Source organism: Eptesicus fuscus, chromosome 1, assembly GCF_027574615.1.
Source record: "Eptesicus fuscus isolate TK198812 chromosome 1, DD_ASM_mEF_20220401, whole genome shotgun sequence".
NCBI lineage: Eukaryota > Metazoa > Chordata > Mammalia > Chiroptera > Vespertilionidae > Eptesicus > Eptesicus fuscus.
In genome coordinates this window covers 4,933,436-4,952,189 of record NC_072473.1, presented here as the reverse complement: position 1 = coordinate 4,952,189, position 18,754 = coordinate 4,933,436, and the positions used below count along the sequence as shown (strand labels likewise).

Sequence of the window (18,754 nt, the reverse complement as noted above, 5' to 3'; positions counted from 1 at the left end):
GAGTAACCCAGGAGGAATAAATTAGTGCCATCCCGAGTAGCTCAGAAGTAACACCAGAACAATAGCTGGCATTTAGAAATGTATGTAACAGAAACGTAAGTGAAGATCGTTGTTCCTAAGATGAGTCCTAATGAAAGATGAAATACATAGCAAAAGGAATCAATGCATTGTAGCGCTGCTGTAGCTGCTCATTTCAAGATGATCTTTCTTTTCTGGAAAAATAATTTATTTTGTGATTAGACTAATTCTGGTTGGGCCTGGGAGTGAGTCTGTGTTAATGTTAATGTCTGAGGCAATTGCATGAGTTGTTGGATTTACTATAAGCCTGATGCTATGGTGGTTGTTCATCTGAGTGTTATACAGTATTTTTGTGCGTGTCCATCGTATCCATTTTGGCCAATCCACCTACAGAAAACATGGTGCATCTGAGACTCAAAGAGAAAGGCAAATGTGGTCATAACAACTTGCTAAGTCCAAAGTTAAGTCCATAAACACATACAATAATAATATGAGTATATATACAGAAAAAAAATTGAAAAAAGATGCCCTAAATTGTTGACAATGACTGTCTTTGGGGTTGGGTTTATAGGGATTTTCACTTTCTTCATAATTTAATTCTGCAATATTTAATAATTCTTAAAAGTGTAAAAATGGCATTGTGATTAAGTTGAAAAGTTCTTATCTATAGAAAGTTCTTACTGAAATATTCATGGATTAAATGCTATAATGTCAGAGATTTGCTAATATATACAGTGTGGAAGGACATGTGTAGAAAGAGAAAATAAATTAGACATGAATTGGTATGTGATGAGTACATATTGGTTCATTCTATCATTGTGCCTACTTTTGTGTATGCATGAACATTTTATGATAAAAAAATTAATAAAAATGAGAGGTGATAAATTGAAAAATGAGGCTGGGGAATAAATGTAAAGAACCTCAAGTACAAGGAATTTCTATTCTCTACTTCGGCGGTCTCCAAACTTGAGTAAATGCAACCCTACCTGCGACACTCTTTTTGCATACATTCACCAGGCATATGCTTGTTAATTCATTTATTTATTTAAAATGATGTACATATACCACTGTACTATTATGCCATTATAAAATATATGCAAACATAAAAAAAGGCTAGAGAAAAATCAACACAAAATCATTCTTCCTATACTCTAGTGGACATGTACCCCACTTAGGATCCCATGTGTGGTGAGTGGGGGGCCCCTTAAGGTTTTCTAAGTAGTAAAGAGTTTGTTTATAAGAAACAGAAAGTTATTGGAGCACCCACAGATAACGGGAAACGGATTAGAAAGACCCAGAGATAATTCGCTGAGGCCTCTCAAAGAACTGAAATGAACAAAGAAGTTGTTCCAACTGAATATGTGATTTGAACAAAGAGCATCCCTTCCTTGGACATTTCATTTGCACATATGCAATACACAGAATGTATTCTGCACATGGAGTCAGGATACAATATGCATTTAAGCAAATATCCCCACATATTCTCTTGGGCACTGTATTTAACACAATCATTACAATGATAATAAAATCTAACATTAATTATTTAATCTGTCAGGTGTTGTGGTAAGAACTTTACATACATAATTTTACTGAAAACTCATGACAACCCTATGAGACACAGAAAGAAAACTGATTGGCTTTCCCAAGATAAGAGGGCTAGAAAATGGCAGGGTTCAAACTTAAATCAAGTTTCTGACCTCAAACCCCACGTCCTTAACTACGTAACAATACTGCCTCCATAGGGAATTAATGGCAGTGTCCAACCATAAGATTGCTGTGATGATTAAATGAGATAATATATGTGATATGTTTAGCACATTGTCTGACATCGAACACACATCCTATTAATGTTAGTATTTTAGTACACAGAATATTTACCAAAAATTTCCACAGTAAACACCATTAATATTTCTCAATATCAAACATCAATATTTAGAATTGTAATAAAATAATGTTTTATTAAACATTATTTTTAATAACACATGTCTAAACTCCTTTTGTATGCTACCATCTACAACTATGTGTGACTTTTGTTATTGAGTCTCTATAGAACGACTGATGAGAGACAGTGACTGTAGACTGTGTTATGCCTCCTGTCCAGTAGGCGACAAAAATGGAAATATCTGTACTTGGCATGTACTCCTGTCATTATTTTAAGGAGCCACGTACATAAATAGGAGTGTGTGTAGCTTGAGCACTAAATGATCCATGAACTATATATGTACATGTCATTTTTATTTTACAATTGCAGAGTTTGCATTCTTTTGCTTTGACCCAAAGATACATTTTGAGAGAGACGACAGTTCTGGAAACTTCTTTGCATTCTATCAGTTTTACCATAAGTGGTCAAATTGACCACTTTTTTTTTTTTTTAGCTTTCATATATCTATAAGCCAATCCAGATTAGATCATTTAATAAATACTCATTTGTTTAATCATGGCTTCTATATTAGAGTAGCCATCTCTCTCTGATTTTCTGAACATTCCAGATTTGAAATTTTGTCCCAGCGCTAGGCTGTAATTCCAAGTTGGGTTGGAAGTATTGGCCCCGGTAGAGGTGCAGCGTGGAGCTCTGTGATGCTGAGAGCTGCAATCTGCGATGGGACTCAGGCTGGTGCAGTCTGCTTTACATAACTGGATCTGCACTTGCTTTAAATAATCATCAAATGTTCCTTTTTTTTTTGTAATTTTGCAAATACTTTACTAAATGTTCTGTCACTCTTAAGGGAATTCTGAATTTCATGGTTGAGTTGGGGAGGTGGATGATGTCTTTGGTTTACGTATTTTGACATTTAGTCAAAGCAGATCCGTCTTTTCATCAAAAATTTAATTTTAGTATTATTCTTTCATTTTATGTAATTAGATAATCTATAACTAGGTATTACCCAGGAACCTGCCCATCATTCTCTCTGTTCTTCTATTGGGAAGTATTTTAATTCTAGGAACATCAGGCAGAGCATTTGTGTTGACACAATAGAATCCACCTCCACCCTTTTTGAACCCAAATGGAATAAGCCAAAATGAAAAATGTAGGATTCTTGGAAGAAAGCATCAGATAACCAAACGCTATGAGCAAAAAATTAATTTATTATATATCTTCTCTAATAATTCATAATAGCTTCTTGAATTTTAAATGTCTTTTTGCTATTTCCAATGCTTAAAAATCATAATTTTAAAACATAAGTACTGTTTTATATACATTGTGATTTCTTTCTTTTTTTTTCTTTTTTTTTTACTTCTAAATATGAATGACATGGTCTCCAAGTATCCGCTTGGAAGGAAAGGAGATGGGATTTACCGTTTTGCTCTAACATGGTAGAATTTAAAATTTCACTTCATATCCCCCGAGTTTTGACTATATGAAAAATAGCCAAATGTCATCACTGCCTTGTATAGTTCTTTTACACGTATATATGTATAATATAAACAGAATGCATCTGATTAGTACATTTCAACGTTTCACCAATGTGACCTTTTATCTCCTTTTTATACAAAATAACAAAATATACAGAGAGAAGAAAGGAGACATCTGTTCATCGTACAAGAAGGAAAGTAAATAAAAGTTCATGTATGGCTTTGCAAAGGTAGATTATGATGTGACTTTCACACTTTATTTATTTAAAAGCATCTTGAGAGAACGTGTTAGTGTGCTTACGAGGGCGGCCATGGTGGTTGAATGTCGCATCGACAGCCCGACACTGGGATCCCCAGTGGTCTTTCCTGTGGCTGCCTCGGCAGCTTTCAGGAGGCAAATGTAGTTGATGACCACTTCATCGATCTTCACTACAATTTCCTGCCGCTGTGTTTCGGAGCTCACGACTTTCACTAATCGCATGCAAGCTTCCGTTAGGCAACAGAGCACTTGAAAGCTGGAAGTCATCGCTAGGAGCATCTCATCTGGGCTTTTCTCGGCCATCGCCATCTTCCTACAGGCACTTCCTAACTGTCTGGACTCAATGGACAACAGTTGCTTGTACTGAGAAAGTGTAAGGTCATATGCTTCAGGGCGCGACTCCTCTCTCTTCCCCTTGGTTGCCCTGACAAGGCAGAGCAGCTCATTGGCATCATTCTGGGCTGCGAGGAACCCATCGGGCATTGCATATGTGCTCTGCTTTAGGGCACTTATTCTTGCAATCCGGGCATCAAAAGCCAGGTTGCTGAAGTCCATGTCATCAGGGCCACTCAGGTCTTCTGGCCAGACCTTCAGCACTGGACACCTGGACAGCTCCCCTTCTTGCTTCTGAATCCCAACAGCCAGGGGTGGGCTGCTTGGTTCTGGCATGGCTTTAGTCATCTGTAGTGGAAAGAGGCAAGAGACCCGGTGGGTGGGTTCTCCCTCCTCTTCCTCCTCATCCTCATCTTCCTCCTGCCCTCGGTTTAGGAAGCAGTAGCTGAAAGGTCCCCGGCATCTCCAATTGCTGCCCTCCAGCTTCCTCAAAGGTAGTGTCTTATACAGCTTTGAGTCTTTGTGAGCCACCGGGGACCCCTTGGGAGCCTTCCCGTCAGAGCTAAAGTGCATCGAGCTTTGGGAAAAACTTTTGGTGAGCTTCTTTCCCAGGGGGAGTTCTGCTCGCCTTTCTGAAGTGGCCTCCTGTGCTTCTGTGATACCCGGACACTTGTCGCTGACTGTACCCTTGGTTCTCTCTCGGAAGGTTTCCAATCCTACACATCCTGAGAGGATACTGCTGCTACGTCTCAGAGCCCTCTGGCTGGGGGGTGTCCCACGGCTCTCCCCTCTCACATCCAGCGGCTGCCAGCTCACAGCCCCTCCATAGGCCCGGGATGCTTGGGAGAAATCATTGGGGTCTTGATTTGGAATTGGCACCTTTGATTCCGAGTGAATGTTTGATGGTAGCAGGATGGGACCAGCTTCAGGATATTGAGACCACACTGAAGGCATGCCTCCTCGTCTCTCCTTCCCAGACTCTGTCAAAGCTACACTAGGGGTAGTAGGAAAAAAATAGAGAGAATCATTAAACATCTTATGGTGGTCAGTTTACTACATCGCTCTGCGATGATTGCTATTTCCCAAGGATGCATTCTAGAAGGGCTGCCATTTGTCAGGGTCATCCCACCTCCCAAAGACTGTCTTTTGAGATCACATTAAAAAAATACTGTAGTCTGTTATTTCTTAGACTACTGATTCATTTGGAATTGTCTAGAAATCCCCAATGTTTCCAGGGAGACAATGGGATTACATTAATTGTTTTGCTCCCATATACCTGTCAAAGTTTAGACACATAATTAGAAAACACACATTCTAGGTATAAACTATTCAAACATGTTTATGACACTGACGTTTCATTTCAAGGGAGTTAGGTTAATCCTGGCATCTGTTAATTTTTTATAAAGAAGTGGCCTAATTTACTGAATGCAAATTATATTAGCTCGCCTTTGAAAGAGGATCCCATGAAATTCTCCTGGTACAGGTTTTGAAGTGGAGACACTGGGCAAATTATGTGAAGAAAATCTCCATTTCACAGAATTTTTGTGAGAAGAGGTAAGTTGGTGAAAGCATGCTCTAATTAGTTTAGAGATAAAGATAACAGTTCGGTGATGAATTATGTAAATTCATAGGCGGGTTTCCCATGGCAGGTGAAGCCAGTGGTGGGTTTTAAAAAAATTGATTTTAGCCCTAGCTAGTTTGGCTCAGTGGATACAGCATTGGCCTGTGGACTGAAGGGTCCTGGGTTCGAGTCCAGACAAGGGCACATGCCTGGGTTGTGGGCTCATCCCTAGTAGGGGGCGTGCAGGAGGCAGCCAATCCATGATTCTCTCCCATCACTGATGTTTCTCTCTCTCTCTCTCCCTCTCCCTTCCTCTCTGAAATCAATAAAAATATATTTTTAAAAATTGATTTTAGGTTTGAGACAGAGAGAAAGAGAGAGAGAGAGAGAGAAGAGAGAGAGAGAGAGATCAATTCGCTGTCCCACTTATTTATGAATTCATTGGTTGATTCTTGTATGTGCCCTGACTGAGGATTGAACCCTCGACCTTGGTGTATGGGGACGGTGCTCTAACCGACTGAGCCAGCAGGCTTGGGCCTTTTGTGTGTTTTTTTTTTAATTGAGTAGTGGGTTTTGAGAAAGTAGATAATCTTAAAAGAGCAGGTATAGACATTAACCAACATAAGCTCTCATTAACACGTCAGCATATTCCTCTAGGAGTCTTACAGAGTCAAGAGGAATCTGTAACTATTGCTGAAAGGTGAAGGATCCCCCCAGTCCCTCCAATTTCCCTGACCCCCCTGCTCTATGATCCTTCCTTGCCTCTCAAAAATGCAATGGCAAAATCAGAAATCCAACATCTTAAAAAGGAAATCAAACCGTCTGTGACTCTAAGCTATATCATCTTGTAACCAAAAGTCACCCTGGGCACCGCCGAAGGTCTACATTTATAATTTATAAACAAATATTGCTCCCTCAGATTCTGAAAGCAAGAACAGATTAAGATTCTAAAGAGCAGAGCCATCTCCACCATTGATTCTCACGGAGAGTGGAAGAGAGAGGGAGAGACAGAGAGAAACATCGATGTGAGAGAAACACATCGATTGGTTGCCTCCTGCAGGAGCCTTGACCAGGGCCCGGGCTGGGGAGGAGCCTGCAACCAAGGTAACTGCCCTGGACCAGAATCGAACCCGGGACCCTTTGGTCTGCAGGCCGACGCTCTGTCCACTGAGCCACACCGGCTAGGGCCAGATTTCATGTTTCTAGGTTTGTCGTGAGTTTGGTTTACACGCTCCTGGGTGGATCAGGCAAAGCGCTAAATCCCTCATTTCTGTACCTGTGGTTTCCTTAATCTTGGGGAGCCGGTGACATCCATCTCTCAAAGTCCCAAACAGGGGTTCAGCATTAATGGCTGTGTGCAGGGCAGGCACTGTCATCCGGGGACACACCCCTTCCGTCTGAGGGTGTGATTCCTTAAAGGGGGCTCCGTGGCTGGGAAGCCCCGTGGCTCTCTCCTCGGAAGGAGCGTAAGGCCCGCCTTTGCCCGCGGTCTCCGGAAGCAGGTGCTTCCCCACGGAGGCGCAGAGCGGGGACTCCACGGGGGTGGCGCAGGCGCTGCCGCTGCTGCCCGTGCCGCAGCCCGCGTCCACCGACGAGCCCTGCGAGCTCTGGAGGGAGAAATGGCCCTCGCTCTGCAGCGATGACATCCGCTTGGCCAAGTGGTAGTCACAGAGGTGGGCGACGCTCTCTTCTGCGCCGGCCAGCTGGGAAGGACGGTCACCGGCAGGCGGGGCGGCGTCCTCGGGATTGTCTAAGTCTTTGGCTGAAGAGACGCAGGTCACGTCCGTCAAGAAGTGGTCCCGCTGGCCGAGGCCTGAAACCTCCGCGGCTTCCCCTCGGGGAGCCCCTTCATCCTTCCCTTCGGCCTCCCTTGTCCCCAGGCCGGGAGCTCGCGGGAAGATCCCCGTGGCCGCTTCCAATGCGCCTTTGTCGGCCGGCCCGCCCTCCGTGGCCACGTACCATCGCTGGCTGTCCTTGCGGAAGGCAGTTCTCTCCAGGTTAAAAGGGCCCAGGCGCTGACCGTCCCTGGCAGACACGGTACCAAATTTACCTTTGGCGTCCTCCTCCGCCTCGGCGGCCTTGGCCCCCGGCTGCTTCTTCCCGGGCGCCGTCCCGTTCGCCCCGTTCGCGGCCGCTTTGCCCTCCCCGTCGGGCGCCTTGCTTTTCCTCTTGCTGGTGCAGGAGTACGCCACGGAGCCCAGGTGCAGTTTGCTGAAATAGTCCGTGAGCGACTTGGTCTCCATCGTCTCGGGCTCCATCTCCATGTGGTCCGAGTGCAGGATCTGCTTGGAAGGCACGACTTTGGACGGCAGGTCCGCCCCGGGCCGGGCGGCCAGGGCGTGGGGGGCCTTGGGGGGCAGGGCCCCCCCGGCAGGGGCCTTGGAGGTGGAGGTGGAGGTGGAGGTGGAGAACTCGGTCTGCTCCTCGGCGAGGGCGTGGTAGCCGTCGGGCGTGGCCAGGAACATGCGGGAGAGCGTCTCGGACTGCTTCTGCGCCGTGGCCAGCTCCGAGCTCTCCGTCATTTCGGAGGAGTTAGTCTCATTGCCCGAGTCTGAGGAAGACTCGGGGCTGTAAGCCCTCAAGATGGCTACACCTGCATGCCGTGAGAAACAAGAGGCGATTAATGGTTGCGGCAGAGGCCCCGGGAGCCGCGGGCGGGAATGGGAGCATTGCGACTCAGAACAGAACCGAACCGAACCGAACCAAACGCGCGTGTCCCTTGTCGGGGAGGACTCTGAGTTTATTGCACGGATGTTCCAGACATGGGGGGGAAAGCGTGCCACAGGTATGTATTTATTTTTATTTTTTTAAAAAGGAACAAAAGAAACCACATACACACACACAAAAGCCACGATGGGAGTGCCCGCACATGGATGAAATGGGACATGCGTGAGATGGAGAACAGCACACACGGGGCTCCTGGCTCGATGGGATGAGTGATGAGGTGCTTGTCAGTGAATGAACGTAACGATCGTGAAAGCACCTGAATTGTTACTGGTCTGCTGCTCTTCCGACACGGACAGCGCTCCCAGAGCCCCCAGCGGGGGGGCGGCCGGCTTGTCCAGGCCCTTGTCGCCCGTCCCGTCGGCGCCGGTGGGCACCGCGTCGATGAGGGACACGGGGATCTCGTCGTTCTGCAGGCCGCCGCCGCCGGGCCCCTTGCCGTCGAAGGAGGCCGCCTGGCTCTGAGCGTCCTCCTCGTCGGAGCTGTCTCGAAAGCCGGGCGGGGGGGCGGCGATGGCCATGTTCAAGGACCGCAGCAGGAAGTCGTCCTCGTTGTCATCCCCTTCCGGAGGCGGCAGGGACGTGAGGTCGATGATGTCGTCGCTGGAGCCGGACAGGTTGAGGATGGCCGGCTGGTGCATCTCCCCCACCACGAGGTCCTCCTCGCAGCTCACCTCGTCCTCGTCCTCCGCGTCGTCGGTGTTCTCCGCGTAGCAGATGTCATGGAGCAGGGGCTCCTCGATGCCCGGGGTGGCCTCGAAGGCCTTCACGTCGCCGATGTTCGCGTACACGGAGTTGTCCACGAACGGCATGTTCTCCGCGTCGGGGCTGAGGTCCAGGGTCTTCACGTCGTTGGCACTTCTCATGTAGAGGTTCGTCTGCTTCTCCAGCAGCTCCGGGCTCTCGTCCAAGAGTCTGTCGTAGCTGAGAGCGGGGGGGCTGATGCCCTCGTCCATGGCGAGATCTCCAAAGATGAAGGACACATTGGCTCCCCGCGGAGACTCCTGGGCTTTCTTTAGAGTGTCTGGGCCCGGGAGGGTCAACAGGGACCGCGGGGCGAGACTCCTGTAGTCGGCCTCGCACGGAGCGTCTCCCGGCGGCGCCAGCTGCGGGTTGAGGTCGTCGGGATTATAGGTGTTGGCTATGTAGACGTGCCGGTGGTCTTTCGGACACGAGGTGCCATCCGTAATCTCCACCGTCTTCTGTTTGGAATCTATATATGTGATTTGCGCTTCTTGCTCCCCTTCGCCAATAAAGGTGGTCATTTGGGGTATACAGTTCCAATCAGGGCCAAGGATGTTAAGCTTTCCTTTATTTTCAGTTCCTAAGGAGAAAGAATCATGCAAAGACACATTACAGTGCTGTCTGGTTTCCGGGGGCCTCGTCTCTCTCTCTCTCTCTTTTTTTTAATCTGTTTTTATTGATTTCAGCAAGGAAGGGAGAGGGAGAGAGAGGTATAAACATCAATGATGGGAGAGAATCATGGACTGGCTGTCTCCTGCATATTCCCGACTGGGGATCAAGTCTGCAACCCAGGCCTGTGCCCTGATCGGGAATCGAACCTCCTGGTTCATAGGTTGATGCTCAACCACTGAGCCATGCCGGCTGGGCTGTTTCTTAATTTAATGGCTTGTAACACCACTTTTATAAAAACAGGGTTACTGAGCTTTCCAAATATGGCAGTGGTCGATTTAGGCCTCGGGTGTAAGGATTTCGTGGTTAGGAGAATCGACCGTAACAGAATTGGCATTGCATAAATTATCATTGCTATTTGATAAAATATAATACCATCTGAGAGTAGGGAACTATAGCTTAATTCCACCTGACTCTTAGTTCTATTATTAAAAGACCTCACGTCCATATGTGAAGGTGAATATGAAACATGCCTTTTCAAATCCTTAAAGGTGGCAGTGCAATAGGCTGTTATTCCAGAAAATGAACTGCCCTTTACTTTGTCAAGCGAGATCTAACATTACCCACATTGTAGAAGAAGATGTAGGCCTTTTTCCTCATTGAATTAAGAGAAAGGCAAGGATCCACATACTTCTGCCATGTATCTTAGAAGATATTGGAATGATCATGCAATAATAAAATATATCAATTAAATATAATGTAATAATAAATATTGGAATGATAACACGAAAACCTCTCTCTTCAGCTCTTTTATATCCTAGTGGATGTTTATATAGCCATATGAATGTTAGTACCCATGCCTGTACGCACATGCGCATATGGTACAGAAGGTGGAGCACGCAGAGGTAATGTACTTCTCTCTGCTATTTCCAAGCATAGTTAATACTTTGACTAATTTCAATTTTTATTTGTGTCATGAGAACTTTCTGAAGACTTGTTTGATGGCCTGCGTGAATTAAACAGCAAAATCCTAATTTAAAAATTATTGTTTTGTTTGCCCTTCAAGGGTATCTCTTTTTTTAAAAAAAATATGTTTTTATTGATTTTAGAGAGGAAGGGAAAGAGAGAGAGAGAGAAAAATCAATGATGAGAGAGAATCGTTGATCGGCTGCCTCCTGCAAACCCCTGGATTTTGAACCTCTAGCTTCCAAAACTGTGAGAGAATAAGTTTGTCTGATGTTACGCCCATAAGTTTGACCTACTTGGTTACAGAGCCCTAGGAAACTAACACAATGTGCATACCTAAGTTCCAATAAAACTTTATTTACAATAACAAGATGTGGCACATGGGCCATAGTTTGCCAACTCCTGAATTAAACCAACAAGAAAACTGAATAGGTCAGCAGGCTAAAAGCAAGGCAATTGGATTATGCCATCTTCTCTCCCTTGTCCTCTCTTCTTACACACACACACTCGTGCGCATGCTCTCTGCCTCTCAATTCCTCTCTCTCTGAGAGTGGAGAGAGATACTTGCAACATGTGCCCTCACCCTCATTCTCACTGTAGAACTGGGAGAAATTACTGAAAGGTTGAAATTCCACTCTTCCCCCGCGGTGATAATACTTTCTGGAACTAAGTTTTTGCCTCTTGAAATTTCATTAAACATTACATTGGGAGTCACTAGAAAGTGGGCAGAACCCAGGCCCTTCCTGCTGTAACCAGTCTTAGAGTGGTCTGTCTGCTCTTCTACGTGCACCTGCAAAAGGTTATATTTTCAAGATAAACTTTCAGATTTGAAAATACAAAGCCAAAAACTGGTTTTCAAATGTTAAAGGATCGTGTTAAGTTGCTGAACTGCTCTTCAGAATTTCAAAGGTCGGCGTTAAATTGCTCTAAACCTCCTAGTCAGTGAAAACACGTGGTCATAAAAATGTTCCCCACCAAACCCACCAATACTCACCACCTCCGTTTCGTTCCCTATTTATTTCTGATCATCTGTGTCTCTCAGGGTCTTTCCTTGTCTTATGTCTGTCTTCCATTCCTTTCTGTGTTTCTGTCACTTTCATTATGAATTTTTCCCATTTCTGTTTTTCTCCCCACTGCCAATTATTATTTTTTTAAATAGATTTTATTGATTTTTTGCAGAGAGGAAGGGAGAGGGATAGAGAGTTAGAAGCATCGATGAGAGAGAAACATCGATCAGCTGCCTCCTGCACACCCCCCACTGGGGATGTGCCCGCAACCAAGGTACATGCCCTTGACCGGAATCGAACCTGGGACCCTTCAGTCCGCAGGCCGACGCTCTATTCTCTGAGCCAAACCGGTTAGGGCCCCACTGCCAATTATTAGTAGAGGCACTGAGCATCGTTTTAGGGATGGTACATAAGATTTCTTTTTTCTAGTTCTTACCTTGAAAGCTAGGTTTTAAATCCCAATTGTACAAATGACAAAACCCCCAAATTATCACATGATCTCACTCATGAACAAAATAAACTGATGAACAAAATAGATCCAGAGACATGGAAGCGTGGACCAGGCTGTCGGATCTCAGAGGGAAGATGGGGGAGGGTGGGTGGGTGGTAAGAGATCAACCAAAGACCTTGTATGCATATATGCATGGCCCATGGACACAGTCAGTAGGGTGGTGAAGGCCTGGGGTGGAGGGTGGGGGGGCTATAAGGGGTTAATAGGGAGAAAGGGGACAGATGTGATACTTTCAACAATAAAGATTACAAATAAATAAATAAATAAAAATTTAAGAAAACAACAACACACAGGCATTTCAAGGTGGGGCTGGATTAAATCTAGTCTCAAGTCCAAGTTGCTTTGGGCATGCCTTGTCCATCTCTTTCTTTCCCTCTGGCTCCCCTTTATCCCGTGACTGGCATTGCTGCCATCGAACCAGCCATCATCATATACTGCCTGCGAGTCTGTCTCTGTGAATGTGTTTCCACATCACAGTACATTTCTGGAGTAATCATTTATGGTTCCTGCTGTGTAAAAGCAAGAGAATTTTCCTCCTCTTCTTCCTCCTTGCCCTCAGAAACACTGAAGATGGAATTTGTTCTTAAGAATTTTCCTTTCTTCCACAGAAGCCCTATTACGGAACCCAATCAGACTATTACGAAATGCAATTAGCCATTGTTCATGGGTCAGGAGATTTGGCTCGAATAGTTGGTGTCTGTCCATCAGCCACATTTACTGAGCGTCCCCTGGAAAGGTCAAACACTGAAGCAAACAGCTGCAAAGCAAACGAAAACCACCCACCCTCGGAGAAACTGCCAATGTCATGTTTGCAGCCCTCCTTGTCCTCACTTCGGGTTTATTTCGCCCTGTCAAGTGGCGGGATTGAAGTATTTGATATGCTTGTGATCTTGAAGCTCCCAATACAGAGCTAAAGCCCCAAATCCAAGTCCTGGGCGATACCCAAGTCGTCCTATTGGGAGAGTTTCTAAATCCTGGAGGTAAATCGGATGCCTGAGGAGGGTCCCAGGGGTCTGCGCCTAGAGCACCTCAAGGAGGGGCTCCCCCTTCCGATGGGGCACCCTATTGTCAGTTCTCTGCATGTTGACTCCTAGGAGAGGGAGACATTAAAACCCAGCCATACAGACTGATGCTCACTCCCATCACAGTCATCAAATCCCTGCTTTTGTAGCATATGCCCTCGCATTTCCGAGTGACATGTAAAATGTGATGCTGAAATCAACATTGTCAGAGAAAATAATTAGGCCATATAGATAGACTTGAAGGCTCTTATGTTAAATTTGGACATTACATTTTTATGCATACGATTTTAACTTTTCCAGAAAAATCCTGCCCAGCCACTGTGGCTGGGTGGTTGAGTGTCAACCCAGGAACCAAGAGGTCACTGGTTCGATTCCCGGTCAAGGCACATGCCCGGGTTGCGGGCTTGATCCCCATTGGGGATGTGTGCAGGAGACACCTGATCGATGATGTTCTTCTCTCATTGATGTTTCTATCTCTCTATCCCTCTCCCTTCCTCTCTGTAAAAATCAATAAAAACGTATATCCTATGTAATAAAAGGGTAATAATGAGCAAATCAACCGAATGGTGGAATGACCCGTCACTATGATGTGTACTGACCACCAGGGGGCAGACGCTCAACACAGGAACTGCCCCCTGGTGGTCAGTGTGCTCCCACAGGGGGAGCGCTGCTCAGCCAGAAGCCAGGCTGATGGCTGGTGAGCGCAGTGGCGGTGGTGGGAGCCTCTCCTGCTTCCGCAGCAGCGCTCAGGCTATCCGACTGCCACCTTAGGCCCACTCCCCATCCGTTGGACATCCCCCAAAGGTTCCAGGACTGTAAATGGGCACAGGCAGGACTGAGGGACAGCTCCCCCCCACCACCCACCCAGTGCACGAATGTCGTGCACCGGGCCTCTAGTATATGTATATATATAAAAGAAAGATCCTTATTGTTTTGGTCAAGTGGATAGGAAGGGGAGTCACTGCTTTGTGAGTTTAGGGAGAGAATACCTGTTTCCTGGGTCCCGGCGCTTTTCTTGTTGGCCATGTTAAAGATGGACCTCCTGGAATCCACAAGTAGCCGGTAGTATCCAGCTGTTAAGCAGGCCAAGTTCATGGCGTCTGATGACTCCATCAGCAGCGTGATGGGCTACACAAAAGAGAACGACTTGGTTAAAGCCATCTCTCCTGGCTATCTTCCCTCAGGTGACAACGACCGCATTTGTGCATAGGAAATGTAAACAATAAAAGTTATTGAGCAACCATTTCATCGGAGAAACAGAAATGTGGGGAAAAGGTCAGGCGTAACACAGAGAGCCTTACTGAGAAACATGTAGGTGGCATCATTTTTAAACCTAGACATTTTGAATCTTTTCCAAGTCCAAAAAGAAAATAACATTGGTTTTGTTCCCAAACAGTCAACATTTTAAAAAAGTGATAGGTAAAGAGTTTGTTAGCAGATCTGAACTCACAATCTGAAAAATCATAGGGAGTTAAGTTTGGGTTCATGATGAAAATTAGTGTTGAAGAGAAGTAAAAATGAAGTGGAAATTACTGCTAAGACTGAACAAAAAGTGTCAAAGAGATCCAGAAAGAGGCTGCTTCTAAAAGAAACTGTCAATTAATAGGAAGTCAAAGGAGAGATGGGAATTGAGAAAAGGCCTTGCTAAAAAATAAAACTTTCTGGAACCAATGAGGTTATTATTTCCTGGTACATGGATCTTGGGAATATAGGGAAGGAAGTGTTCAATTTAAGCAACTATTCTCATTGAGTTAGGAAGGGTAGAGGGGCTGGCGCGCTCTTGTTGACAGACAAAGCAAGAGGGAAATAAGGGAACAACAAAAAAAGCAGACACCCAGGGAGACACAGAAATAGTGAGATGATAGGCCTCTTGCTTTTGCTCTCAGCTGTAGGACACTGGCCAGGTTTGATGACGCCACTGGTAGAATCTAACTTCCCACCCAAAGCCTCTCTACTACTTACTGAACTGCCTTTTCCTCCCATTTCAACTGAGGTCTCCCCTCAAGCCACCCCACAATTATTTTCACGGGCAGGAAACCATGAATAGGGTCTTGCCACCCACTTCTGTTTGGGACAGATTTTCCCTAGTTAGCAGGTCTGTGATGAATGCATCCAATGCATCCTTTTTCCATGATGGGCTATTGTTTTCAGCATCTTTGATCATAGAGCAGGGCAGGCATGCCAAGTCTACTCTCGTACATTGAAGTCAAAGAGAGTCCCTGGGTTTAGCCCATGAAATCCCATGGGCCATGGCCAACATGGCGGAGCTCCACCTTCTCAAGGTCATCTCTTCCTGCTGCAGAGCACTGATGCTGTCCCATCTGCTGTGTAGAAACCCTTTCCCATATTCTCAATTCCTCTTAATCCGCTCCGCCCATGCCACCGTGGTGGGAGTGGGCCCCCCCCCCCCGCCTGTTCTCAGAGCACTTCCGGTTGACAGTGTTTGCTTTGTGGAGTCACTGCCCCTCTTCCGGTCAGTGCCTCTTCTCCATACAAACACTGGATCCATCAACAATGCCCCAATCCAACGACTCATCTATTACTGGGACAAGAAGGTGGGGCCAAGGGGCCGTGATCACTTCCTAACAACTTGTGTTTGGGGAGTAAAGCTTTACCCCTTGAGGATGATCTCAGATTGTTGTTTTAAATGGAATGGCCGTGACATTCACAGGAATCGGAACCAATTGCTATAGTACGAAAAGACAGACTGACTAAAAGGCTCAGCTTTTCTAAAAGAATAAACACAGGGGACCCAATCTAATGCAAGGGAGTGGGCGTTCTAATCAGAGTTGGGGAAAATTTCCCTGTCTAAACCAGACTCATACATTCTAAAAAGTTAGAAGCAAAAAGTCTCTCCCACTCTCTATGACTCACGCGTTCCGGAGCTGAAAGGACCTCAGACATGAACTTGCTTGCTCTCTTATGTAGACATGAAGAAACTGAGCCCAGGGGAGAAGAGCGACTTGTCCCTGTGAGTTGGGTGGATTTGCTTCCTGTACCACATCGCGTCTTTGATGCTCTGGACACACTGCAATTCTACCTGCTTTGTAAGTAGCAGCAGCGTAGCCCAACTGAGCTGCTCAAATCCAGGCCATGTGCCAACATCCGGCTGACTTACCTTCACGTCCAGGACATGGAGCTCCACCCTCACCAAGTTCTCCTCTTCAGTAAACATCTCGATCCTGTTCACATGGCTGAAGTCAGCCAAGAGAGCCACCAGGTTGGTTTTGGTGTTTATGACGTGGCTTATGCCATATCGGGGCCCCACCAGGAGAGTCACTTCCGAGCGCTTTTCTGCCTGCTGAGAAAGGGACGTTGACAAAATATAAAAATACTAGACTTTTAAGACCCGAGAGAATGTTTTTATAAAACTGCTTTTTCTTTTTGAACAGATTTATACTGATTTCAGAGAGGAAAGGAGAGGGAGAGAGAGAGAGAGAATCGTCAATGATGAGAAAGAATCATTGATCGGCTGCCTCCTACACCCCCCACTGGGGATGGAGCCCGCAGCCCAGCACGTGCCCTGACTGGGAATCGAACCCTGATCTCCTGGTTCATAGGTTGACTCTCAACCCCTGAGCCATGCTGGCCGGGCAAAACAACATATTCTTTAGAAAATATTTCTAGGTTTTATTGTACTAAGTCACCCAATTAGAAGAACCAGATATATGACTGCATTGAGGCTCTGATAAATTAAGAATAACGTGGAAAGTGAATGTTACCATAGCATGTACATTCATAATCATGAGAGGTTTTTAGAAATGAAAAACAATTTTTTTTAAATGTGAAAGCAACCTTTGGCCTAATGATGGAAAGGAGGGCCATGGTCAGAGTACGTCACTTGTGGGTCTTCCCCTTTCTTTTTCCAGGGCACGCTGTGGTGCTGTTGTCTAGTTTCACAGTTCTTCCCACAGTTCAGACTGTGGTGCAGTGAGTTAGAAACAAAGGCTGGAAAGTATTCACAGCTGATGTCTTCCTGTCATCAAGAGCAGCTAATTCAAGACAGCCCATGCAGTGACATTTCCAGGCCTCCATGACTTTCCAGAAAAAGCAAAAAAAAAAAAAAAAAAAAAAAAAGAAAAAGAAAAGAAAAGAAATTACCACTAGTGTTGCCTTGAACACACGGCCCCCATACAGACGAAGGTCACTGAGGAACTTGAGATAATGGACCTTGGCTTGCAGGGCAGAGAGCTGTGGGGAGAGAAGAAACATCAGGTGTTAACTCCATTGGGTGTGACTCTGTTCCTGCCGGAGACCAGCTGAAAACAAGGGCAAACGAGATGACGACTGCCAACAGGCGTGTGTGACAAGAACTCGTAATGAAAAAATGAAATAAAATTGCTCTGTATTTTGCCTTGACTGGTTTGGCTCAGTGGATAGAGCATCGGCTTGCAGACTGAAGGGTCCCAGGTTCGATCCCTGTCAAGGGCATGTACCTTGGTTGCGGGCACATCCCCAGTAGGGGATGTGCAGGAGGCAGCTGATCAATGTTTCTCTCTCATCAATGTTTCTAACTCTCTCTCCCTCTCCCTTCCTCTCTGTAAAAGATCAAGAAAATGTATTAAAAAAAATTGCTCTGTATTTGGCTTCCTGATGAAGGATGGTGACAGGACATTTGGATTAAATTTGCTTTATTTTGGGGAAATGTATGGGGGACTCATAAGTACAGGTGCACTGGGCCAGGGCACTCAATAAAGTGAGAACAAGTCTTAGCCAGTTTGGCTCAGTGGATAGAGTGTCGACCTGCAGACTAAAGGGTCCCAGGTTTGATTCTGGTCAAGGGCACATGCCCAGGTTATGGGCTCAATCCCCAGTGGGGAGCATGCAAGAGGCAGCCAATCAATGATTCTCTCTCATCATTGATGTTTCTCTCTCTCTCTCTCCCCTCTTCCTTCCTGTCTGAAATTAATAAAAATGTTTATTGTTTTAAAAAGTGAGAACAAGATGATAAAATTTTCCACTGAAACATCTACTCACAAGGAGGTTTCAAAAGGCGAGTGATGTCTCCAACTGCAATCAGGGACAAAGGCTGTTGTACATTCTCCCACCACACAGGAGACCTAGCTGTACGCGGTTTTGAATACACACCTGTTATCTACATAAAGCCTTTACACAGGCTCTACATGCCCCATCTCAAGTTTCTCACAGTCTTTGCAAATGTTTAGGGGCAAATGAACTTCCTGAGATCCAAGCATTATAGAAATGTTGGAACTTGCTCTCTAAGTCCTTATTTCATTCATTCGACTCCAGGAATCTATTGAGGTTCATGAATGATTCACAAATGAAATTTTATCCAGATAAAATTTATCTTCAGAAAGACTTAAATATGTATATTCCCAACGTCATAAAAAAAGTACTTGATTAAAAAAAAAAAAAGTCCATGGTTCATACTACACGTGCCAGGAATGTTGGTTGGGGGCGAGATTTCCCAACAAGCGTAGACCCTCCGTAGTGGTGACTGTTTTCAATCACGGGTGACTTGCCAACTCATGGTTAACTCACCTAAGTGTGCTACCCTTTATGTAACTGGTATTCAGGACTGTTCATCCATCCTATTTCTTTTAAAAACCCAAAGCAATTTGCAAATCGATTCGAAAGCAAACCACTCACCCTTGGCTAGAAGGAATGACCTTTATGGACAGGTAG

General features: G+C 45.5%; 1 protein-coding gene across 1 annotated transcript in view; it reads right to left on the bottom strand.

The window, feature by feature from the left end:
• Positions 1-3,628: 3,628 nt before the first annotated feature.
• The window catches only part of FRMPD4 (FERM and PDZ domain containing 4), a 192,595-nt gene continuing 177,469 nt past the window's right edge, over positions 3,629-18,754 (bottom strand). The window contains exons 11-16 of the mRNA XM_054715456.1: positions 17,210-17,299; positions 16,227-16,409; positions 14,098-14,236; positions 8,509-9,573; positions 6,802-8,118; positions 3,629-4,953 (exon numbers count right to left, since the gene is read on the bottom strand). Coding sequence (XP_054571431.1) covers positions 3,629-4,953; positions 6,802-8,118; positions 8,509-9,573; positions 14,098-14,236; positions 16,227-16,409; positions 17,210-17,299 — 4,119 coding nt within the window. The remainder of the gene's footprint in view (positions 4,954-6,801; positions 8,119-8,508; positions 9,574-14,097; positions 14,237-16,226; positions 16,410-17,209; positions 17,300-18,754) is intronic.